The sequence below is a fragment of the Sciurus carolinensis genome, chromosome 11 (assembly GCF_902686445.1).
Source record: "Sciurus carolinensis chromosome 11, mSciCar1.2, whole genome shotgun sequence".
Lineage (NCBI taxonomy): Eukaryota > Metazoa > Chordata > Mammalia > Rodentia > Sciuridae > Sciurus > Sciurus carolinensis.
In genome coordinates, this window is record NC_062223.1 from 105,356,600 (window position 1) to 105,384,109 (window position 27,510).

The window sequence follows — 27,510 nt, forward strand, 5'->3', positions numbered from 1 at the left end:
TTCATTTTCTTGGGATATATACATAGGAATGATATGTTTGGACCCTAAAGTAGTTTCATGTTCAGTTTTTTTTTTCTTTGAGGAACATCTATCCTGTTTTCCACAGCAGCTGTATTAATACATATTCCTGCCTACAGTGTACAAAGATTCCTTTTTCCTTGCATCCTCACTAGAATTTGCTACTTTGTTGCTATTGTTTTGATAATAGCTATTTTGACTGGGGTGAGATGGAATCTCAATACAATTTTAATTTAAATTCCCTAATAACTAAAGATGTTGAGCCCTTTTTCATATATTTATTGTTTATTATTTTAATTTTTTAGTCCTTTATTTATTCTATATATTAGTCCTCTGTCAGATGAATCACTGGCAAAGATTTCCTGTCATTCTGTAGGAAGTCTCTTCACTTAGCTGATGGCTTCCTTTGCTGCATAGAAGCATTTAAATTTGATGTAATCTCAGTTTTAATTCTGGTTTTTATTTCTGGAGCTATTTGAGTTCTGTTAAGGAAATTGTCACGTATGCCAGTATTTTAAAATGTTTTCCCTAGTTTTCCTATAGTTGTTTAAAGTTTTGGGCCTAGGTCTGACCCCTTCTGAGTTGACTTTTGCACAGGGTGAGATGTAGGGATCTACTTCAGTCTTCTACTTGTGGATATCCATTTTTCCCAGTACCAGTTTTTAAACAAGCTCTTTTCTCCAATTTATGATTTTGAAAACTTGATCAAGAACCAGATGGTTGTAGATGTGTGGACTCATTTCTGGATCTTCTATTCTATTCCATCATTCAAAGTGTCTATAGTTTTGCTAATATTGTGCCTATTTTTTTAAAAAAAATACCATGGTACTGTAGTATGGCGATGCCTCCAGCAACTGCTCTTTTTGCTCAGAGTTGCTCTGATTTTGTGGGGTCTTCCAAATTTTAGGTTTATTTTTCTAGTTATGTGAAAAATATCATTGGTATTTTCATGGAGATTTCATTGAACTTGTGGATCACTTTGGGGTAATAATGCCATTTAAAGACCATTAATTCTCCCAAACTATGAGCTCATTGAGGAGTCTTTCTACCTTCTAGTTTTTTCTTTAATTAATTTTTTTCTGTGTTCATAATTTTCATTGTACCTGTGCTTTACCTCCTTGGTTAGGTCTATTAGCCCAACCAAGGTATTTTATTTCTTTTGAGGTTATTGTGAACAAGATTGCTTTCCCCATATCTTTTTCAGAAACTTCATTATTGGTGCACAGGAACACTTCTGATTTTTGCATGGTGATTTTGTGCACTGTTACTTTGTTGAACTTGTTTATCAGTTCTAAGAGTCTTTTGGTGGTGTCTTTAGTGTTTTCCAATTATACATATTACATGTATGTTTCCAATTATACATATACAATTATACATATATAAAAAGATAATTTTACTTTTTCTATGTGTATCCCTTCTATTTTTTTTTTTTCTGGCTAAAATTTCTAGCATTATGTTGAATAAGAATGATGAAGTGGACACAACTGTTTTATTCCTGATCTTTGAGGAAATGCTTTAAGTTTTTCCCCATTCGGGATGATGGTGGCTATTTGTGATATGTAGCCTTTATTGTATTGATATATACAATATATATATTGTGACTAGCTTTTTTAGGGGTTTATTATGAAATTATTTTGAATTTTATTGAAGGATTTTTCTATATCAATTGAGATGCCTTTGTGAGTTTTATCCTTGATCCTATTTATGTTCTATATTGCATTCACTGAGTTGTGTATGTTGAACCATCTTTGCATCCCTGAAATGAAAAAAAAGAAGAGAGAAGGCCCAAATAAATAAATTTAGAGATTAAAAAGGAAATATTACAACAGATATCATAAGAGTACTAGAAAATGTTCTGAAAAATTATATGCCAATGAATTAGAAAATCTAGAAGAATTAGACAAATTTCTGGGTACATATAACTTACCAAAACTGAACTAAAAGTATATAAAAATCAAACAGATCAATTATAAGAAATGAGATTCAAACAGTAATGAAAAGTTTTCCACAAGGAAAAGCCTGGAACTGGATGGAGTCACAACTGAATTTTACCATACATTTAAAGGATTAACTCTAATATTCCTCAAACCATTACATAACAGAAAGGGAAGGAACATTTTCAAACTCATTCTGTGAAACCAGTATTACTCTGATACCAAAATCTAATAAATACACCTACACACAAAAGTATAGACTGGTATTTGTCATGAATATGAATGAAAAACTCCCCAATATAATACTTACAAAATTAGTTCAACAATACATTTAAAACATAATGAACCATCATCAATTGGTTGCCTATTGCCTAGATTTTTGTAACAGACGGTGAGATATCAATTCATTGTTCTTTCTTTCATGTTCTAATTTAATTAATTTATTTTTTAAAATTATTTGTTTATTTTTATTTTTTACAGACTGCATTTTGATTCATTGTACACAAATGGGGTGCATCATTTTGTTTCTGTGGTTGTATACGATGTAGATTCATACCATTCGTGTAATCCTACATGTACATAGGATAAAGATGTCTGTCTCATCCCACCATTTTTCATACCCCACCTCCCTCTCATTTCCTTCTACATAATCTAAAGGTCCTCCATTCTTCTCTCATTCCCCACCCCCCACCCCCATTATATATCATCATCCACTTATCAGGAAAAACATCCAGTTTTTGACCAATTCATTGTTCTTTGAAGACACTAAAATTCAGGACCCCTTGTTAGGTGGCAATGGATGATTCATATCTGTCACAGTGGGTTACAGACACAAAAAAAACCTTTAAGAATAAAGATTAGAATAGATACTGAGCTTCCACAGAGACTGTCTACTCTCAGAAATTTGTACTTTCATAGTAGTAAAATAGAGGAGTAAACACACTCTCTACATGAATGTTCACTGGAAGAAGAGTGTAGCACACACACACACACACACACAAAAGGCAGGTCACAAGTGGCAAACCCTCAAGGTGCACAGGTAATTAGAAAATATTGTATAAAGATAAATTTGCAAATTATTTTTATTTTCTCCCTACATTAAAATGCTATGCAACTTTTCATTCTACAAGCTATCCTGGATAATGTTAATCTTGAGTTTATCTTTAAAACCTGGAGCTATTCTAGGTATTTAATATTGGTAATATGATGCAGCTGATTGGAAATTCCCAGTAGATGAGTTATGATGCAACTACTCTGAGGTACTACAAAATTACAACACTAGAAAGTAATCGACAGAAATTCAGACTTTTAGGAATGAAAGCAGTACTTCTATACTGACATCATGTCTTAAAGGAAATCCAGAGTTATGAAGTCTGGCCCATAGGAACCATGGTGGCATTATCAGAGATGAAGCTTGTTCACTTACATTAATTTTGCTTCTACTTCTTAATATTATTCTCTAGGCTGCCCCAACCCTCTTCTTCATGGAAAACTGTTTGCCACAAAAAAGTAACTGAATACATACCAGTCATTTGTTTACATTTTATTGGAAAACAAAAAAATTGTAAAAATCATACTAGACTGTTAAGTTTCTTTCAGAAACAAAGATACATGGGAGTGGTTTCTGTTACTTTCTAAAGATAAGAGAAAGGAGAGGGCACAAGGTGCGACAGTAATTGCTCAGGAATAGTACCTGAGAAAATGAACAGCTTCAACACAATCACGGTGAATCCATTATTCCAAAATATATCTCTATTCATCCAGGAAGGATACAGAATGAGAAGAGCAGTTTGTGACTGTTTCCATCATAGGCTTGTACTTATACAATTCTAGCCAGGGAGAACTAAACATCTTGACAGGATGGGGAAGTTTATTTGCTAGACTGGTTAAATATGTGTTTGAATGACTGGTATAGTAGATATGATGGGGAAGAATTTTGGTGATAATAGAAGTAATAACTGAAGTTTATTACAGAATAAAACTCTGAAGTATGTTGTTACATTTAAGCACAATGAAATATCTCTGTTGCTCAATATAATAAGAACTGTTGGCATAAACTTCTGAGTCATACATATTTAGAAGGGTTTTGGTTAGAGAAAATTCAATATGCTACCATAAGTAATTGAAAAAATGACTCATACAAAATTCTCTGCATAGATTTTAACTTAATAACCTCTGAGTTTCATTGCGTGAGAGTTTGTGGCACGAGAGTACCATCAACATAAGCAAAGACTAAAGAAACCCTGGTGTATCTTATGCTACCTATTAATACCTGAGTTTCAGTTCATTGAACAATTGGCTTCACCAGAGTTGATGCTAAGTTCATTCATAGTAATAACACATATGCACAACTTTAGTTGGGTTTGTGCGTATAAATGAATCCCTATTCAAAATTATATGTACTACCAATATTTAAACCCTTAACTCTTGCAGATAGAAAATGTTCTTTGATTTGCTTACCTTTGTCTATCTTTAATTCACTTTATTGTGGGATAATTTGCATACAATAATATATACCCATTTTAGGTGTAAAGTTCAGTGTGTTTTGCTAAATGTACAAACTACAGAAGTCCGCTCATAGAATATTTCCATTATCTTAAAAAGAATAATTGTGATCAATTAAATCAACCCCTGGCTCAAGGAAACTACTGATCTGATTACTGTCACAATATGTTAGTTTTGCTATACAGTATATATACTGTATGTCAATGGAATTATATAGTATTATGTACTGTTTAAATATTCTTTAAATCAATAAAATACTTTGGAGAGTTTTCTTGTATAGGGAAAGTTCATCCCCTTTCATTAGTAAGTAGCATTGCACTCTATGGATACATAACAATTTCCTTACCCATTTTGCATGGTGACAGATATTTGAGTTACATGCAGATTTTGACTACCTTAATATTTTATTGTCATTTTAATTTGTATTTTCCTGATAATTAAGGATGCTAAACATCACTTCATGCAATTTATGTATTTTCTTTCCTAAAATGTCCAAATCATTTGCCCCGTTTTCCTAAATAGTTTTCTTATTATTGAATTATAAAGTGTTCCTTAAAGATGATAGATGTAAGAACTTTGTCAACAAGAATGTATTATGAGTATTTTCTTCCAGACTACTGCTTGTCTTTTAATTTCCTGAATGGTATCTTGAGCAAGAATTTTTACAGAGCCCAGTTGTTCTGCTTTTTCTTACAGAGACTTGCTTTTAAGTGTTATGAAGGTTTAGAGTAGCCTTTGTTCCAGGACTGTTTTTTCCCACCTGTGAAGCCATGACCTCACTGAGATCTCTACTGATTATTCTGATTGTTAATGATTTGGTTAGAAATCAACCATTTGCCCATGCTGTGTGAACTTTCACTTGCTGATCTTAGCAGAGCAGTGTTTTTATTTTTTTTTTCCTTGGGTCCTAATGATCCCATGAGTATGCACAATGATATTCAAAGACTTGATGGTACACTTTTTAGCTTTCTGGAATTCTTTGCTTATCTCTATCTCCGGATATTCTAAGAGAGATTAATTCTTCCTCAGCATACCTGAGTTCTGTTCTCTGTCTTCTCAACTTAGTGAAATTGTCATTATTTTGCTTAAATTACCTCACCCTGAATTGTACACTAGAATTTTGTCTTGGCATAAAACTATGCACAGTATAGGTGTAATTTCATCTTCCATGCTTCTCTTCTCTCAATGAAAGCAGTCCTACTTCCCATTGTCCAGGATTTGAAAATAGTTGTTTCAATTTTTTTCCCTGATCTTTTACTTATTTGTGACTATACTTATCAGCTACTTGTCCACATCCAAAGAACAACCATCACCTTTGTTTTTGATAGATTTTAGAAGAACGTAAGAATAGAAGAATTAAAACACAGTTTAGCCCAATTGGACACAACCTGTCACCATCCTATCTCCTACTCCAGTCACGTCACAATTTATTAACATCATCTATAGATACTTACTGATTTCAATTGCCTGGGAAGAGGTAAAAATATTTAGTCAAGGTTTGTCTTTCAATTGTGGGCATCTGAGCTTTCTCACCTGGTATTTCAAATGATCGTTGAACCTAAAAATAAAAAAGAGCATTGAGTCTTGCCCTTTATGGAGAAGTAGAAAACCTCTTCCACCATAAGATGACATGATAATGATTGGGATTGGCACATGCAGAGATGTGAAGGCAAAAGAGTTATAAAAACTTTGAGAAGAGACAAACCTATAATTACACTAACAGCTCCCCACTGGTACCCACACTTGATGCCCTAAGTCAGACACTAAAAGTCACCTTCGAATTCTAATTTCAAGACTTCTGTGTTATGGTGTTAATTGTGTCTCTCCCAAATTCCTGTTGAAACCATAACCCCAGTATTTTAGAATATGACTAAATTTGGAGATAGAGTTCTACAGATGTGATCCAGTTAAAATGAGGCTGTTTGGTGGATGCTAATCCAATCTAAATGGTATTCTTATGAGGAGTTATATTGGGCACACAGAGAGACTTGGGATGTACAACTTGGGATGTACACACACAGAGGAAAGGCCATATGATAAGAAGGCAGCCATCTGCAAGCAAAGGAGAGATTCTTTAGCAGGAATCTTACCTACTGACACTGATTTTGGACTTCTAGTCTTCAGAACTATTAGGAAATAAATTTCTTTTGTTTAAGACACCCACTCTGGTACTTTGTTATGACAGTCTTGGAAAACTAATATACCAATCTAATTAATTCTACCTCCAATCTTCAAGTAAAAATGTCTTACTGAGACAGAATTATTATGTATTTAAAGTGAACACTTTGATAAGTTTTGACATGTATATACAAGCAAATCATGACCAACCATATTTAAGAACACAAGATAATACCGTATGTCATCTTCAAAAGTTTTCTCATGAACCTTTGTAAAACCTCCTGTTCCAAAGTGCCTCCAATCCCTCAACAGATATTGATATGATTTCTATCACAATAGACTTATTAGCATTTTAAAGCATTTTATATAAATAAAGTCACACAGTAAGTCTTGTTTTGTCCCACACTTTTCGCTCAGCAGAATTATCTTGAGGTTTACATGAAGTTGCATGTATCCATAGTTGTATTACTTTTTATTGCTGAGTAGAGACCACAATCATTTATCATTTAACTGCTGCTGGATACTTAGGTTGTTTTTAATTTTGAGCTCTTGCAAATTTAGCTGTTATGAATATTGATGTTGACGTATTTGTGTTAACATAGATGTATATTTTGATATTGTGTGTATGTCTTATTGTGTTTTATTTTTAGAAAAGAGTAATAATGGTTATTGATTATCAGTGGTGTTTTATCTCTGAACTATATAAGGGAACTAGGAAACACAAGAGGGGAAAGAAAAAAATATTCCATTGTTTCTTCTAGTAAGGAACTAACTAAGGAAATAGTTAAGACTATTAAAATAATGATACACCTATAAAAACAATCATTAGAATAGAAATATAAGTCCTTCTAAAAATCAGAATAACTAAAAACAAAAAACTAGAGATTACTGTCTTAGTTTAGACATTTATAAAATGGAAGTTACAAGAAATAGGTAGATACACACTAGTGAGTGTAGTTACAAGAAATAGGTAGATACACACTAGTGAAGGGGAATTTAATTGACTTCAGTACATATATTTTAATTTCTGTTAGAATATCTAGAACAGGAGTTATTGGATCTTGTGGTAGTTATGTAATTAGTCATTTAGGAAACTTCAAACATATTTTCCATTGGCCCTTTGTTTTTTGGATTGGTTTATTTCACTTAGAATGATACTCTCCAATTCCATCCATTTACCTGTAAATGCCATTTTATTCTTCTTTATGGCTGAATAATATTCCATTGTGTATATATACCAGTTTTTTTATCCATTCATCTGTTGAAGGGCATCTAGGTTGGTTCCACAATCTAGCTATTGTGAATTGAGCTGCTATAAACATTGATGTGACTACATCACTATAGTATGCTGATTTTAAGTCCTTTGGGTATAAACCAAGGAGTGGGATAACTGGGTCAAAGGTGGGTCCATTCCAAGTTTTCTGAGGACTCACCATACTGCTTTCCAGCGTGACTGCACAACTCCACCAGCAATGTAAAAGTGTGCCTTTTTCCCCACATCCACGCCAACACCTTTTATTGCTTGTGTTCTTGATAATAGCCATTTTAATTGGAGTAAGATGAAATTTTAGAGTTGTTTTAATTTGCATTTCTCTAATTACTAGAGATGTTGAACACTTTTTCATATATTTGTTAGCCACCTGTATATCTATAAAGTGTCTGTCCAGTTCCTTGGCCCATTTATTGATTGGGTTCTTTGTATTTTTGGTGTAAAGTTGTGTATGATTTTAGAAATTTAATGTATTCCCTGATAAGTAGATGATGATACATAATGGGGGTGGTGGGGTGGGGGGTAAGAGAAGAATGAAGAAACTTTGGATTAAGTAGAGGGAAATGGGAGGGGGGAGGAGGCGGGGTGTGAAAGATGGTGGAATGAGACCAGACATCGTTACCCTATGTACATGTACAATTACATGAATGGTAGGAATCTACGTGGAGTAAAACCATAGAAACAAAAAGTTGTACTCCATTGTGTACAATAAATCAAAATGCAGTCTGTAAAAATAAAAAAAAATCATAGCACCAAATGCATCATTGATATGACCAGCTTAAACAATAAAAACAAAGATACAACTATAAAAGTGTATTCGTATTTGAAAAGGTAAAATATATTCCAAGTTTTAAAAAGAGACATACATATTTTATGCATGAGGATCTGATGAAATATATATATAAAACATATGCAAAATAAAATTGTGGCTTTTTCTTACATTTAACCTGAATGATGCATTAAATAAGTATTAATTAAATAATTGAAAAAATATTTTCCAAAATAATGTGCCATTTTAATGTCTCATAAGTAGTGACTAAGAGTTATGATTTCTTCACATACACCCTGGCCCTAGGTGTGTTCAGTCTTTTCAGTTTTATTGATTCTTATAGATATTAATTTAAATTTTTCTTTCATAATTTATAACATTTAACATATTTTCATGTACTAATTTACCATGAGAACTTTATGTGAAATGTGTTCAAATGTTTTGCAATTTTTTAGTATTTTTATATTTCTATCTTGAGATATTTTTCTTTACATATTTAAATTGCACATAACATAACATTTATATATATATGATGAATCCACATTCCTTATGTTTTTTGTATAAAAGTCATATTTTCTCCTGATCTATCATTGTCCTTTCACTCTCCCATGTCTTTAGAAGAATAGACAATCTTGCTTTTTTGTTTTTGTTTTGTTTTGTTTTGTTTTGTTTTGTTTTGTTGTATGGGGAATTGAACCCAGGGGTGCTTAACCATTGAGCCATGACCCCCAGACCATTTTATTTTTTATTTTGAGACAAGGTCTCCCTGAGTTGCTCAGAACCCTGCTAAGTTGCTGAGCTCAATCTTGGTTTTGATGAAGTCAAGTTTATCATTTTTAACAGAGTGTGCTTTTGGTGTCTTGGCTAATCAAAACTTTGCAAAAACTAAAGTCACACAATTTTTCTTCTCATTTTTCCCCTAGAAGATTTAGAACTATAAGTTTTAAATTTAGATTTAGGATACATAGGAGGTTGCTCTTCACATGTGGATCTAGGGTGAATATTAGTTCTTGCTGTCTCTTTTTGTTTTTAGCATATAAGTATTCATTTGCTCTAGTACTATGTATTAAAAATACTATCTCTTCTTTATTTTTAAATGTTTTCCAGTTTGTTATCTCCATTATTGTGTTATTTTTATCTTGCTTAGTTTTCTTTTCATTGACTCTTCTTTTTCTAATTTCACTTTTCTTTCTTTTATTCTTTCTTTCTTTTTTAATTTGGTACTGGAGATTGAACCTAGGGATACTCTACCACTGATCCACAATCCCAGCCCTTTTTATTTATTTTATTATTATTATTATTATTATTATTTTTTTTTTGAGATCAGGTCTCACTGTGTTGCTGATTCTGGTTTTTGTTTTGTGATCCTCCTGCCTCTGCCTCCAGAGTCACAGGGATCACAGCTATGCACCTCTGAGTCCACTGAGATTTTTTTCAGTTTCTTAAGGTGGAATTGGGATCATTGATTTAAGGCATTTTTTTTTTTTTTTTTTGATTTCTAATTTCATCCTGCGGTGCTTACATTTTCTTCTAAATAATATTTTAGTAACATCTGGGAGTTTTAGATATGCTTAATTTACATTTTAATTTCTCTATTGACCCATGTGTTATTTAGAAATACATTATTTAATTCAAAATATTCTAGACACCCTTCTATTACTGATTTCAAATTTTAGTCTCTTCTGCTTATAGGACACATTTTTAATGAATACTCATTTTAAATTTATTGAGACTTTTTTGTGGCTCAAAATATCCATTATTTTGGTAAATATTCCATGTACCCTTGAGCAGAGTGTCTCTGCTGCTCTCTTTAATTGAAATGCTCTATGCCAATTTGGGACAAGGACAAGTTGTATTGATTATCTTGTTCATATCTTTTCCATTTTTGATTTCTGAGGTTGGGTCCTGTCTCTATAATTTAGAGAAGGGTAATGAAATCTCTGACTCTAATTGGAGATTTGTCTATTTCTTAATGGCATTTCTGTCCAGTTTTGCTCCTTGCATATTAAAACTATTTTTAGGTGCATACAAATTTAATATTTTTATGTTCTCCTATTGAATAGATTCCCTTATTTTTATGGTATTACACATTTTTATTCCTTCAAGTATTCTATGCTATGAAAACAACATTGTCTGAGTCTAATAACCCATTTCAACTTGTTGATTAGTGTAGACTTGATAAACTTTTTCCTATCCTTATACTATTAACCTAATTGTTGCATTGCATTTAAAATTGATCTGTTACAGTCAGCATGTACTTAAGTATATCTGACAATATCTGATACTTAATCTGTGTGTTCAGATCATTTTCACCTTTCCAGCTATTCTGATTTTCTTGGATTGTTATGCTATGTTCATGTTCCTTTATACTTATTAGTTATAATTCCTGATTTTATTTTAGTAGTTAATTCAGGGCTTATAGAACACAACTTTACCTTCACATAACTTTGACTTCCGATGACGTAATCTTATCTTACCAAAAGTGTTACTATGCCACTTACCTATCATGTTTACATTATGACGGCAGATATCTATTTTTCCCAGAATTTGTTCTGTTGTCATATATTTTACTTTTACATCTTTTGTATGACTGATGATATATTTTTACTGCATATGTTTAAACAACTGATTTTCTTTAAAAAAGTATATCTGTATGTTCATATACACATATACATACACATTGTATACACTATGTATACGTATATTGTTGCTGTTTCCAAAGTTTGTATTCACTTTTACAGATCTATGTTTCTACTTGGTAATGCCTTCCATCTCCCTGATTGACTTCCTTTAACACTTGGTGGTGTGAAAGTCTATGACAAAGCAATATTTCAGTTATTTTATGGTTGAAAAAATGTTTATTTTACCTTTATTTTTGAAAGATTTTTAAAAATTTTTTTTCTGAATAAAGAGCTTTGGAGTTTTAGGATGTCTTCATTGTTCTTGTTGGTCACTTTTCTAGCATGTATTTTTCTTACAATGATTCTTTCTATATTCTTTTCTTTGTTTTTCTGCATGAAGCATTCACCTACTTTCACTTTTCTTTTAGAATTTTCTTAACAATAATTTAAAAGAATAGGACTCAGGCAGGTCTTGCCATCCTTTTTCCACATTTTAATATTTCAGGTTTGTTGCTTTTCTTTGATCTATGGGTTTATAGCTTTAGTAGCACTTGGAAATTTTTGATCATTATTCAATGGTTTAGTTCCTTCAACTTCAGAGCATCACTTGCACATATATTAGGCCTCTTCAATTTTTACCACCACTTACTGATGTCTTGGTCACTTTGTGGTGGTGCTTGTATTCTTTTTGCTCTCTGTGCTTCATCTTATAATGTTTCTTCAAATCAATTTTTCTTCTGTAATATCTAATATGCTCCTAATCCTATGCAGTTTACTTTTTTTTATCTTACATATCCTAGATTTCATACCTCAAAATTCAATTTAGGTCTTTTTAAATATTCCATGACTCTACTTATCTATTGAAAATGTGGAGTATATTTATAATAACTGTTTATATTGTCCTTTTCTGCTAATCCTGATATCTGCATCTGTATGGGTCAATTTTGATTCATTGATCTCTTAGTAATCAGTTTTAATTTCCTGATTACTTGGTTGCCTGATTTTTTAGTAAATGGATGTTGAATAACATTCATACACACATATAGCTCATATATACACACTCACTCAATTATGTTTTGTTTTTGCATGCAGAAGCTTATTTGGGATTAATTGGATTCATCTGGATCTTGCTTTTAAGATTTTTTAGGCAGGACCAGAGAATTATTTATTGGGGGGCTCTTTATTTTCTAAAATTTAGGCATGGCATTTTGAGCCCTCAGCAGGTAATTTATGAGATTTTTTGAGGTTGGCTGGTGGGAATAGGCACTCTTCCTGTTTCTTTATGAATAGCCTAGTACTGTTTCGGGCAACCCTATAGTGTGATTTTTATTTATTTATTTATTTATTTATTTATTTATTTATTTACTTATTCATTTATTTTGGTACAGTAATTGAATCCAGGGGTGTTTAACCATTGAGACACATCTCCAGCTCTTTTTTATATTTTATTTAGAGACAGAGTGTCTCTAAGTTGCTTAGGGCCTTACTAAGATACTGAGACTGGCTTTGAACTTGTAATCCTCCTGCCTCAGTCTCCCAAGCCCCTGGGATTACAGGCACTATACCCGACTTTTAGTGTGATTCTTTTCCCTAACTAAAGTGGTTTCCTTGTGCACATGCCAAACAGTCCTCTGCTGAAGATCTCTGCAATTCTCTGTGTAACTCTCTCCCTTTATTATCATGTGCTATGAACTCTAACTACCTGTTCTCCCTGAACTCAGCTCTGTCTTTTCAAATTTGAGTCTACCATAGTCTATATTGTTTCTACTTTCCAGTGCTATGCCCTGGGAACTTTCAAGATTATTAAATTGCAAGATAAATGTAGGGCTTCACCCTGTTTACTTCCCATAGGGTTCTTCATTGACTGATGTCCAGTACACTGACTACTATTGCTTCATGTAAGTTTTTTACTTTGTGTGTGCATTTTAGAAATTGTGTGTGTTAACCTAACTTGGCTAGAAGCGTCTCTGATCTCTAAATTTTAAGTACCAAATTTCCCCTCAAGGTTTATGTCCTGGAGTCTTAATCCTTGGAGATTCCCTCAGTTCTTCTCAAGACCTGCTCTATTCAGTCCTCTAAGATTCGAATCCCAGTGTTTTGACCCTTACAATCTTATTTCACATTCTTCTTTTGCTTGTTCCCATTCCCTCTGATACCTCTTCCATTGGTCAGTAAAACCAGTTTTTATGTCAGTCATAAATGCACACCAGTCAGGTATGGTGGTGCACGCCTGTAATCCCAGCAACTCAGGAGGCTGAGACAGGAGGAACATAACGTTAAAGTCAGCCTCAACAACTTAGTGAGGTTCTAAGCAACTTAGTGAGACTATGTCTCAAAACAAAAAATAAATAAAGAACAGGGGATGTTGCTCAGTGGTTATCACCTCTGGGTTCAATCCCTGCTACAAAATAACATAAAACATCAAACAAACAAAAACAACAACAAAAACCCACCCACACCCAAACCCATACTAATAGTCCTATTCTATCAAGTTTTCACTATATGGACAACTACAGCTAACATAGGACTCATTTCTTCTTTTCACAAAACTCTACTATTCTTTTCTCTAAAAATATGAAAGGACCTATTTTTGAGTGATGTGCTTTTTAGTATCTATATATTCTACTAGAATAGTAGCTATGAAAGTAATTACTGTGTCTGCTCATTTTTATTACATTATCTGCAACAGGAAGTCATAGTTCTTGTTTAAACAGGAACTCAACGAATGTAAAAAATAAAAAAAGTTTTGTACCAAAGACATTCCATAATCTGAATATTTAAATAAATATCATTCCATATCACAGATTATATTCTTATAAATATTTTCTCATATAAATAAATACAGCCTATCCTTACTCATCTCCCAAATTTTTAATATTTTGAAACAAAATGTTTTTGCCTATTAGAGTGAGGTAATTTAAAAATAATTAGAAAGCAAAGTGTGCTGTACTGTGAATGATATAAGTAACTAGGTTATTATGTACATTTGTTTTGGCTTGCTTAATGAATGTAATGAGTAATATAGATCTTACCATCATAAATATTTCTGTTAGGTGACAATACCAAGAATGTTTTTGAATATTATTTACGAGTTCTGTGATGAAGATGGAACCATTTTTTTTCCTCCAGGAAAGATTATCTGTGAGTAAAGACAAGGAGAAATCTTGAGCGGTAGACTTCATCCTTTCAAAACAGGAAGAGAATATAAATAACTTCAGACAGATTTAAGGAAGTAGGAAAGTAAAGACTTGGATAGCTGTGCTTGACTTTAAATACAAAGGGTAACACAACGGGATTAGATTGAACCATAAAGGGCATCGTATGAGGCTTGTAACATCACAGGTGCAGGAGGAGAGCTCTTGAATCATGGTTCTGTGGTTCAGAATATGAAAGTGATATGTTTAAATTGGTAGTATAGGTCACATTTTTTAATGGATATTCTTTTATTTAATCTTCGAAATTTGTTCAAGGCAGAATAGCTGCTCAGTGACAGAGTTGTTGAACTCACATCTGTCTGGCTCAGACGATTGTGTTATACCACTTGATGGGTATCCTCTGCAGATAACAGGGCAGTCAATGGGAGACAGAGGATACTCTGGCCTTGTTAACACTGGTTGGTTCAATTTCCATGTTAGTCGTGGGCAGAGATGATTTTTGCTAAGGCTATAATACTCTATTTTTTACTAGTTCTTTCCTCAGCACAAAAGTTTGTTTTTGACACTAGAAATGGCCCAAAATTACAACTAAGATAGCCTGTGTATTGTTTTCATTGGTATATCTCAAATAACCTAAACTCCAGAGTCAAACTGACTTAGATTCATACCTGGCAAATGCTGCCAGTGTTTATTCAGGCAATTTATATGATTTTTGCAAAATTCAGGTCTCCTACCTGGGAAGAGGAATAATAAAGCTTATCTGTCAGATATGTGATGAATATTAAATAAATAAATATATATAAAATAAATAATCTATATTAAGTAAGAATAAGTTTTTACTTAAATGTTTCATAAATTCTGTTTTTCTCAGGCCACTGACAATTATCTTCTCTGAAATAAGCTACCTTCTTTTTCAAATGGAATTACCTTAAATATGACGGTTTTTTAAATTGGTTCTCTAAAACTTTTTACAACTTCTAGGTTGCAATTTTATTTTATCAGGTGCTGCTTATTATTCGATGATCTTTTAATGACATTTAACACTTAGGATTTTTGATATTCTTAACTAGAAAATTTAATTTTTTGAAAAAAGAGGTCACATTTCCTTTTTCATTTAAAAAATCTCCTCAGTGGTAAAAGCAATGCATTCATGCCAGTAGACTCATCAAACCATTACTGCTGTGAACCTACTGACAAATGACCTACTAAGCAGACAAGGAAGACTGGAATCTGGGAGGACATAAAGCAGAAGAGGCCCTACTGCCATAGAACGATAAAAAAAAGGCTACAGAAACATGGATGGGATCTCCATTCCTTTCCCACTCCCTTCTAAAGACTTTTTGTTGTATAGACAGACAGGTCTCCTTCCCACACATCCTAACCCAACAATGAAACACATACGTGGTGTTGAAGAGCAGAAAGCAACAAAGTCCTTCTCCACATGGGCCTTGTGGACACCATCATGCATCAGGTTCTCAGAAAACCGTGAAGAGCTATCCACTGAGCCTGCTGGAGAGTCACTGATCCACACCTCTCCTGTGTTTCCTATGGAGACAATATTCCATTATTTATTCACAGCTGAATACATGTTAGCAGTTCTTTGACAACTTAATAAATACAATTTTATGAAGACTTTCAATTAATTTCTCTCTCTTTCACACACACACGTGCACACACACACACACACACACACACACACATACACACACAGTATGGGTCTAAAATAGCCTTGTCTCTACTCATATCTAATAGGATGTCAATGAATAGCAATCACATTCTGGACCTGGAAGATACCCACTGAGCAGAGGCAGTAATGCTACTAAAAACATACATTGGGCTATGCCTAAGTAAAGAGAACCATTTTTAGTTTCATGACAGTAAAATGACAATAATTCAAAGGCAAGGAAGGAAATAACTACTCTGTGAAAAAACAGACATTAAATTCTAAACCCACCTTTACCCTTCCTTTCCTTCCTAATTGCTACTTCTTCCTTCTAAACCATTCCCCAAGTGATGTACTTACATTAAAGTTAAAAAAAAAAATGTTATGGGAAAAAGCAATGCCATAATAATTTCATTTATTTTATTGTAGTATAATTTACATACAGTAAAATTTGCCATTTTGGGTGCACAATTTAATTTTAGCATTTTTACAGTCATGCTGATATTCTCTGTAATCAAGACATAGAATAAACCTCCCATCTTCAGCCTGTGGCAATTATTACCTTGTTATTATCCCTATATTTTTGCCTTTTTTCTAAGGCCATATAAAATAGAATCATGTAGCATGCAGTCTTTTGAGTCTGGCTTCTTTCACTCTACATTATTTAATTATTTTTGAGACAAACTCTTGCTATGCTGCTCCTATTGGTCTTGAACTCCTGAACTTAAGTTGTCATCCCGCCTCAGCCTTGCTAATAGCTGGGACTACAGGTACATGCCACTCTCCCCAGCTTTAATTTGGATGCCTTACTTTCATGTGAAATACTTCACAGGCAGAGATCATAAAATTCCAATAGCACAAGTTGAAATTAAACCCTTTTTACCCCACAATTTTAATAATTATATGTTAAGATAATTTAGAATTAATATTATCATCACCACTTAACTGTGTTCACTGCAAACTGATGACATTTACTCTTAAGTTGTATAGCATTTCTCTATCGCCACCCCTAAATGCTCTTTCCAAAGAAATCTACTTGTTATAATGGCACAAAAGTAAGGCTCAGAGCATTTTTACTAGATAAAGAGCACACAGTATAGCCTCAACTTGCATGACACATACCTCTCTTATCTCTGAGCCCCATTGCCACTCACCCCCTCTGCAGGCCTGGATGATGATGACCTTGGGTTTGTCCTTCAAATGGGAACAGTTGTGGTTGTTGAAAATCTGGAATATGGGATCATAAGGCAACACATCTTGTGTTTCACCACCATGCATGATCCCACAGATTCCTTCAAAGATGCCATGGGACATTAACACCAAAAATGTACTATCTGAGTACTCATGCTCTGGGCGGGCAGCAAAATCTCTTAGGACTATCTTCATGGCCTGATAGAGTAAACATTTTATCATCATAACATTTCAACACCATACTTCCCCACACTAAAGCTTTGAGAATAGAAAGGATAAACATCAAGTGCCTGGCATATTACAGAACTTAATTTACAAAATATACTTAGAAATGACAACTATTATTATGATTTTTTTGTTGCTATTAATGTTATTGTAGTAATTCAGGAAAAATATTTCAATACTCTAATTCTATAAATTTCCCTTAATTCATTCATAATAGACAGGCAAGTGTTTTATTGTGGTAAAATATACATAATCCATTATTTATCATTTTAATAATTTGTAATTGTATAGTTCAGTAGCTTCACATTCTTATTGATGTGTATAACCATCACTAATTTCTGTACCAAAACATTTTCACCATCCCCAACAAAAACTGCATCCATTAATTTTAACTCCTCTTTATCTCCTGGTAAACTCTACCACTTTCTTTTCCCTATGAATTTGCTTATACTGTTTATCACATAAGCAGAAACACACAATATTTATCCTTCCATTTCACTAAACACAATGTTTTCAAGGCCCAGTCATGTAGACTATACCAAAATTTCACTCCTTTTTATGACCAAATGATATTCCATTCTATCTATATAACACAGTTTACTCACCCATTCATTTGTGGATGGACACTTGAGTTTTTCACATCAAACTTTTGTGAGTAATACTGTTGTAAATAATGATGTACAAGTATATCTGCTTGAGTCTCTGCTTTTAATTTGTTTACATATAAATGTAATTAGGAATGTAATCAGTTGACCCTATAGTAGTGTAACCTTTTAAGAAACCCCCAAAATGTTTTCCACAGTGAAATAGATAGCATTCCCTCTTCATTTTCAGTTTGGATGCTTCTTACTTCTTCTTTATAATAGTTCTGGCTAGATCATCAAGTACAATGTTGAATGCACTGATGAAAGAGATCATTCTTACCCTGTTATCTGATCTAGGAGAAAAACTTTATCTGAGTCTCTCACGAATACTACTTATGAGATTGAGAAATTTCCCCTCTATTCATAGTTCTGAGAACTTTCTTCATGAAAACATGTTAGATTTTGTCAAATTCCTTGTATCTATCAATCTGAGTGATCACAGATTATTTTGTTTTTGTTCCTGTCCATGTGATCTATTATCCCAATTGTTTCTCTTATGTTGAAACACCACCACACTCCTGGGATAAATCCCACTTGGTCAAAGTCAAGAATATTCTTTATTCATGAAAGATATTGTTCTGAGATTTTATTTTCTTGTGATTTCTTTATCAGCTTTAGGATTAGAGTAATTCTAGCCTCATAGAATGGAATGGGTTACGACGTGTTTTCTCATCTTCAACTTTCTGGAAGGTTTGAGAAAATTGCAATTAATTTTTCAAGTGTTTGGTGGAATTTATTGGTTAAGCCAGTATTCTTTGTTGTGAGGTTTTTGATTACTGATAGAATCTCCTTACTTGTATAGATTTATTCCAAATTTATTTTCATAACTCAGTCATGATAATCTGTGTGTTCCTAAGAACCTATTCATTTCATTTCAATTATCCAATTTGTTGGCATGTAATTATTCATAGTTAGACTCTTTACATCTCTATAAGGTTGAAAGTAATGTTCTCTTTTTAATTTCCAATTTTAATTATTTGTTCCCTCCTCCTCAATTTTGTGGTTCATTTTAAAGAACTAAGAGTTTATTTATTTTCCCCGTTAGTTTTCTGTTTTCATTCAATTATTGTACTATTCAGCTCCAGCATCTCTTTTTGTTCCTTTTTATAATTTCTATCTCTGTATTAATATTCTCATTTTTAAGATATCTTATTTGCTTTTGCCTATGTCTTTTGTTAGCTCTCAGAGCATCTTCAAGAGATCTACATAAAGACTTTGTCTAATAATTCTTCTGTGCTTCCTCATGGATGGCTTCTTTAGATTTATTTTGCTTTTTTGAATGAGCCACACTTTCCCAATTTTCTGTGCCTTAGGATTTTTTTAACTGGATATTTGAGTATTATATAATCGTTACCTTCAAATTTCTATATAAAATAACATGGGATTTGCATATAATCTACATGAACCCCCCCAAATACTTCAAATCACCTCTAGATTGATTATAATACTTAATACAATATAAACACTGTGCAAATAGTTGTCGTACTTCACTGCTTATGGAACAAAACAAGATAAAAGGCCTACCAATGCATGTCTTAGTTGAATATTTTCAATCTGTGGTTGTTTGAGTGTGTTGATATGGAACCTGTGGATACCAAGGGCCAACTGCAATGGTGGAACTCAGGATTCCCCTTTCTTTGAATTTGACGTTTTTTTCTTGTTTGTTTTAATATATCTCTGTGTCAGGAATCAGTCTGAGGTGAAACTTTAAGGTCTCCTCAGGTGGTTTTTGAGCCTGGGCATATGTGTTGGCTTTCTAAATTCCCTCATACAAACTCTTGTTTTAAAATGTTTTAAAAAGCCTGACCAGTCACTTAAATGTCTGAAACAATTTATTTGGTGAGGGTTCAAACAGTGGCATCAAGCTTCAATGCCCACAGTTCACAGTAGAAACACGTAACTCCAATATTTGAAGGACAAGTTCAATTTTTTCCCACCCTGCCTCCAGAAAGTTGCACCATAAATGCAGGTTGCCATCCCCATGGCTACCTGCCTCAAGTTGGGGGGTGTGATAAGGGATAGCTAATCACCAATATTAACTGCAACTTATTAGTCAGTCTGTTCCCTAGAAACTTGAAAGTATTCAAATGAAATCCAGAGTCCAAAGAATAACTTCAGTTGCTTTCTGCCAATATAATTTCCAAGGTACAGAGATGCTCCTTACTCTACCAACTTTCCTGATATCCTTCTACTGCAATACTTTTTAAATTTTCATCCTCAGATCAACTTTTTGCTCTTATTTTCCTTGCTTTGTGTCTGTACAGACAATACCTGTTGAGTTCTGTTGTCAACAAACTTCATATTGTTTTTGGCCAAAAAAAGTCACCAGCAGAAGACTAGAGAAGAATGGAAAACAGCAGTAGAAAAAAGTCAATGCCTACAAGCTCCAGAGTTGCCACAGTTGTGGGGGAACTTATCTTCTCTGCCTACAATGCCTTCTGTGTGAACACTTCTCCAGCTCTCAACACATGCTGGCAGAAAGTGTGTGTGTGCTTCCTAAGTAAAGTAATCAGTTTGGGGTTTAACAATAATAAAATAACAACAAATTGACAACACTGTGACTGAAATATATGTATATATATACCTGTATATCCAGATATACATGTATATGGCAATATGCACACACAAACACATGTTTATATGTATGCTTATACACACAGTGTGTGTTTATATTTACAGCTCAAAGGAAATATAGGTAAGTATCAATGATGACTTTGATTACATTTTTAGCTGAACAAACAGCAACTTGATGAGGTAGGTGGTACATGCCTACCATTCCAACAACTCAGGTGGATGAGGTAAGTAGGATTGCAAGTTCAAGGCCAGACTCAGAAATTTAGTCAGACCCTCAGCAAGTTTGTGAGAACCTTTCTCAAAGTAAAAAATAAAAAAAAAATAATAAAAGCTGTGGCTTTAACTCAGTGTTAAAGCACCTCTGGGATCAAATCCCCAGTTCCAAAAAACAAAAACACAAAGAAAGAAAAAAAAGGAAGAAAGAAAGAAACAGTTGAAAGAGCAAGTCCTAGATAAATTAGACGAATGGCCCTCAAATTACAAAGCTGGTTCTTTATTAGAGATACATATAAGTATGTGTACCAAATAGGGGATGGGCCCTTACCTGTGCTGTGAGATTCCTCTCCACAACAACAGTGTAGCCCAGGTCTTCAAGCAGCCTCTCCATCCCCTGAATGTCATGTTCAGACCCATTACGCCTTGGGAGAGACTCAAACTCTGTGTTACAGATGATGAGGGCCAGGCGAGTGCGGTCCCCCTTCTCTCTGATGGGATAGATCTGCAGAACAATGGCAAGTTACATGCAATTAAACTTCTCACATACTCACGGTATACTCAGCCAACTCTCTCAATGACATGAAATAGCTACTTGTTCATCCGCTAACTTTTGCCAGAACCATTTCTTTCTGTCCTTTAATGGTAAAAAACAGTTTTAGAAAGAAAGCAGAAAGAAGAGGGGGAATAGAGAAAGCATTCTTACCAGGCTACAATAAAAATCCCAGAGTAGTAAATAAGAAGAGAACTGGGCTGTTTATTCAATGATCTTGTGGAGTAGACTAGAATACTTTCTCTTTTTTCTTGTGATCTTGTGGAGTAGACTGGAATATGTTCTCTCCTTCCTTGTCCCTTTCCTTATATTTAGCCAAACTTTATCTAATATTGAAGATCCATCTAAAAATTCTTGAATACTTAAATAGCTCCCCACCTACTTCAGTTTACATTGATCATAACAATGCTTAATCTCCCCTAGGGGCATTATTTTATAGCATCTGTATAAATACATAGTAGCATCAATGTATCATGCAGCAAAGCATTATTATTTCATTATTGCACATCTAGTTTTCCTGATAGAATAAAATACCTTCTGTTAAGATCATATTAAAATAAGAATAGGCACCTACAGTTATTTTTTAACCCTTGTGGTTTTTTTCACATATCTTTAAAAAAAAATACTATCAGCCAGGTGTGGCAGCTCACACCTGTAATTCCAGTGGCTCAGAAGTTGGAGGCAGGATGATTGAAAGTTCAAAGCCAGCCTTAGCAGCTTAGCAAGGCCCTAAGCACTTAGTAAGATCCTCTCCTAAAATAAAAAATAAAAAGGGCTGGGGATGTTGGGACGTTGCTCAGGGGTTAAGCACCCCTAGGTTCAATCTAGGTTCAATCTCTGAATCTCTGGTACTAAAAATAAAAAAATAATAAATAAATGAATAAATAAATAATATATATGTGTGTGTGTGTGTATATATATATATATGTGGATATATATATATATGTATAAAAATATATAATCATTTTTAGGTTTTCTGTGTATTTATATCTAGGGAATTTTTCTACTTCATTTTATTCCCTATTCCATTCATTTTCCATCTCACCCTTCCAGCCTCCTTTTTGCATTGTTCCAGGAATTTTTGATGAGGACAAAGCTTGAGGAGGCCTTTGAATTCTTCAGATACTGACTCTGGTCTTCCATCAATAGTCTCTGCAAAAATTTCAGAAGACATGACACAATGTGATATCTGGTACCGTGGTTCTGTTGTTGGGTCCCAGAACCTAAATCACCCCAGTAATTGTCAGAGAGTACTAATTCTCTTGGAATATAGAAGAAAACTTTGTAGGAAAACTGTTAACTGGTAAAACATAGTTTTGCCCAACTTCCTGTTAATTTAGGTGAACTGTGGGTTAGGCAAGAGTTTCAGTTCCTCTGTGAGAAGTGTTAACTGATTAAGAGAGCTACTCCAAATGCAACAGTACTTTCATGAGACTCTGATGAAGACTAGAAAACAAAAGGTCTAATAAGTCTCTATTGATCTGCCTCAATTCTGAAAAATTCATTAAGAATTTCCTTTGAACCTAATCTCAAATTTATAAGGTTTGTCTAGCTGGTCCCCAAGTAGAACTAGAATGTTCTTTGTTTTGGATAGATAACTATCACAAGTCTCCCTCGTTACATGTAGTTACCAACATTGTACTCTTGCTTCTCCTTGATATTTTTATAAGGCTAATTTTAAAAGCTGAGTGTTTGGCTCTACTGAAAACTGGAGGACAGTTTGTGCTTATTCGTCCTTTCCTTTCACATCATGGAGTAACCAAGATGCCAGGGCATCAGTGGGTTGGGTGGTGGTGGGCAGTTGTCCTTGCTGAGGATCCAGAACTCAGAATATAGGTCCATTAACTGCCCAATGTTTATGAAGGTCATTAAAAGGGCAGGCTCAGGCTGGAGATATTGATACTCATTTCTTCCTTTGATTCTTTCTTTGGGAAATACTTATTCTAGCCCTAAATAAGCCTCAAAAGAAGAAAAAAAAAAAATGGTGTGGACAGATGTTGGGGTTTTCGATTCGTTTGGTTGATTGAACTCAGAGAAGAGTGAGGCATGTTTGATGCAGGTTCACAATGAACAGTATCCCCACAGATCTCTGATTTGGCATCACTGGATAAAAAGGCCTGCTTGCACAACACAATATAGCTTGATAGTCCTCAGGATGGGATTTGGAAGCACTTTAATCCTGATTCTACCATATAGCAGCCATATGAACTTGGATTACTTAATGTCCCATTTCCAACATACCCAGTTGGGAGTGGGAACCAGAATATCAGTCTACATATTAGATTTTTGTGAACATTTAGTGATTTAACACACAGGAAGTGCTTGAAACAGTGAATGGCTATATGAAGTTTTATGTGAGTGTTAACATCATTATTTTTCTCTAACTGTAACAATTAAAAAGTGAACTTAGAAAACAATGAAATCAGAATTTGGTATTGTATACACATGTATGGTTCACATTAAATCACAAAGCCTTGATGTGCCTATTTGCCATTGGTTCTGCAGTGAAGATGAGTTATTCTCATCTAGAGTTTAATGCTATCTTTGACTCCTGAGATTCCTGAAATTATACTACTGCTTTGCTTTAGGCTTCTTTTTATTGTCTACTTATATTGATATTATCCAGTTCCATGATTTCAAATGGATATCATAATTTTATGTCTTCAGTTCATCTGAGGTCTAAACTCATAATCAATTCCTTCCTTAATATCTCCTATAACAAGCATCTTGAAATTAATGCGTGCTACCAAAAATTGATCCCTTAATCAATTTTCTCATATACTGGTTTCTTAATAAATGGACTATCTGTCCATTCACATGCTCAAGCTCAAAATCTTGAAGTTTCCCTTGATTTCAGTATTTCCTTCACCTTCAGTCCATTTTGTTTCCCAGATCCATTTCATCAGCATGCCAGACAAAATCTAAAACTAAAATACATTCTTCTTGCAGTTCATGCCTTCCCACTCCTAGCCACTGCTGTCTCCTGCATGGATCCCTGAAGTAGCTGCACACTCATGTCTCCCCTGCCACCTCATTCCACCACATACCACTCTCCTAATAGTGATCAGAATGACCTTTCTACAAAGGTTAATGAGACTTTCTTCACTTCAGAAGCTGATTTCCTGTTCTTACTCTAGTATCTTTGAAAGCAAAGAACTTACAAAAAGACCAGTCTAAATATCCTCTGGAATAAAATTTGGGTCATAATTGTGGGCATTTATCTCACAAGTTTTAATCCTTCCTCTGGAGCAATACTTGGGATATAAATGGATTCTTTGTCCCCACAATTAATTTTGTGACCTGAGCACTTATATTGACCTTGGCACTGAACAAAATGCCCTAATAGCTTCTCATTATACTTAAAATAATATTCATGTGGATTTAGCATGCCTTTGAGAACCTGAACAATCAAGTCCCTATCTATACATTCTCCCAAGTCTTGCTCAGCAACACACACTACATTTTCTGTGTTTCTCAAACATGACATGCCTGGCACTGCCTTAGGACAGTAGAGATGATTGTCCTTCTGCTAGTGGAGCTTCCTTCCTCCCTTTACCTGTGCAGGACTGGCTTTTGTTATTCACATCATTAGCATCATCTCAACTTCTACTCATTCTCTATCCTAACTTATCCTATTATTCCTCCTAATCTTTTCTTTTTTTGAACTCTCATGAGTATCTGCAATCATTATATATAGTTTTATTTCTAACTACCTTCTATTACCCACTAGAATCTCAAATTCATGTCTTACTTTAATGCTATATATGTCCAACCCTCAAAAGAGCAATTGACTGTAGTGAAGATTTGTGTTGAAAAAAACAAGGAAAGAATTGGTGAATTCCAGCAATTCAGGATAAATTTTGAATTAAATTATTTCACAAACTGGGTCTACCACTGGCAAGTCATGGGTCAGGACATCTCGGTCTTAGTATCAATCACTCTAAGGTCCTTGAAATGATAGTGAATGCATTCTAATTGAAGGAATCCAATGTACCAGAGCATTGGAATTTGATATGTAAAGTGTGTGTCAGATTAAGAACAGTAGGTATTATTCTTGGGACATTAGTAGGGTAGTAAATGGGCAAAGTATTTCATCTGGAACATTTCATTGATTACTGTATATTGGTCCTTGTTACCTTTTTAATTGTCATTAGTATTTAGCCTCTTTCTTGAAGAAAAAGCTCTTAGATTGAGCACTGAAAAGACTATAAGACGTATTTCTAATATTTCTAATTATAATAAAGAAGGGAAATGACTGATACATTCCACATTACCTATGCAGAAGTGATGATGTTTTGACTGTCATTATTGGAAAACTCGAAGTAACATAGTTGAGGATGGACAAGTTGTCAAGAAAAATGGATTGAAAAAAATGTGTGTAAATCAAATAAATGGAGAGGAAGGGAAGGACACATTTCTAATGTGTCCTCAGGAGTCTTAATGAATTACAAAGGTCTACATCAATGATCAAAGTAAAAACCTTTGTCTCTTGTTCATTTGGAGAGACTAGAAAAAAAGTCTTCAAAATTATTTCTGAAGGACAAAATGACTATCCATAAATAAAAAGGTACTTCAAGTGAAGGGTAAGATATTGCCCACATGTGAAACAGAAACTAGGAGAATTTTATTTTAGCAAAGTAAAGAAGAGCAGGAAGATCAGGTCAGCATGAATGGCAGCCCGAGGGTGATTACATATTAGGTTAAGAGCTGCTGATTCATCTGTTTTCTGGCAGGTAAGTAAGATAGCATATATTAGTTGCCAAGATACAAGGACAAGTTGGGATATCCCTAAACAAAATTGAGAATGTGACTATAGTTAATAATAATATATCTTAGAAAATAATTTAGAAAGTGGATTTTAAGTGTTCTAACCACAAAAAGGATAAACATGTGAGGTGATAGATACATTAATTAACTTGATTTACTTTTCCCACAATTGATATACATACAAAAACACTGCATTCTATACTGTAAATATCTATAGTTTTGTCGATTAAATCATAAAATCTTGGAATCTTACCTGAAGAAAATCCTAATTTATAAGCAAGGGTGGAATCTCTCTTGCAGATATAATCAATAAGTTTTTGGCTGGCACAGGACCCTTTCGGAATTACCAAGTCAATCAAATCACGGGCTTTGTCTTTAGTTGTAGCATTTTTCTTTTTCACCCTTTCGACCTCCTCTTGGTTCAGCACCTCTTCAGTAAGTACGTCATCCAGCAAGTTATGAAGTGTATCCTCAGACACTGAGCTAATAAATGTTCTCCTTTCCTCCTTTAGTCTCTTATCTGTTGGAAGCACAGCAATGTTGAAACTGATAACCAGCTCAAGAAATACAATCATCACCTCAATACTAGGCCTCCCTTTTTTTCTATATTTCCTCTTTGTGGCTCACGTATCCCAAGGGATAGTCTACTTAGTGTATTTAAGATCCCTGCTATTTCTTCTCATCTGATGGGCAGCTGCTCCTAGAAGTCTAGCCCAGCTCCCTCAAAACAAGGTTCTACGTACCAGTGGTTCTTCTGGTTCTGCTCAGTGAGTTGCCCGGAAAGGCCTAAGAAGCTCCAACTGTGCTATTTCTTTGATAATATAAATATATCCATGGAATCAGAGTCAATAATGGTCAGAATTATGTCATGTTTACTTCTCTTATTTAGGGACACCCGTTCTTAGTAATTCTACTAAACATATTCTGAATTTCAGTTTGGAATGTGAGCATTCAGGAAAGATCCATAGCTCATTCCCTACTAGGTCTTCTATAAGAGCCTGATAGAATATAACTCAGGGAAGGAAGGCTCCTTCTTTTCTCCTCTAGCTAAATATTGTTCGCACAATCTATACAGAGTCTAGTAAATAAAAGTTTAAGTGAGTCAATATCCTTATCCCCTCAAATATCTCTCCTAATGCATCAATGTGATAAGAAGAAGCCTTACCAGCCATGGCCTCTGTGGCTCTCTTCTTATGAGGCCACGAAGAAGCAAAGAAACTAAAAAGCTGAAAACAAACAGGATATTCCTGTTGTGCAGGTATGAGTACAATTTAGAATGGAGCTATTGTA

General features: G+C 34.0%; 1 protein-coding gene across 4 annotated transcripts; it reads right to left on the reverse strand.

Annotated features, from left to right (window-relative positions):
- Nucleotides 1-27,417, reverse strand: LOC124960571 (caspase-1-like). 4 transcript variants are annotated; one of them, XM_047519425.1, is made up of 9 exons: nt 27,386-27,417; nt 26,474-26,740; nt 22,499-22,605; nt 21,232-21,405; nt 17,208-17,280; nt 15,792-15,935; nt 14,268-14,374; nt 5,912-6,015; nt 1-1,774 (listed from the first exon to the last, which is right to left on the reverse strand). In XM_047519425.1, the coding sequence occupies exons 1-8, from the start codon at nt 27,390-27,392 to the stop codon at nt 5,917-5,919; spliced, it is 978 nt and encodes a 325-aa protein (XP_047375381.1). In that variant the 5' UTR covers nt 27,393-27,417; the 3' UTR covers nt 1-1,774; nt 5,912-5,916. The 4 variants fall into 4 exon arrangements, with proteins under 4 accessions (XP_047375381.1, XP_047375380.1, XP_047375379.1 ...); XM_047519424.1 differs by having other exon boundaries at nt 5,991-6,015; nt 17,208-17,442; XM_047519423.1 differs by having other exon boundaries at nt 17,208-17,442.
- Nucleotides 27,418-27,510: the final 93 nt, after the last annotated feature.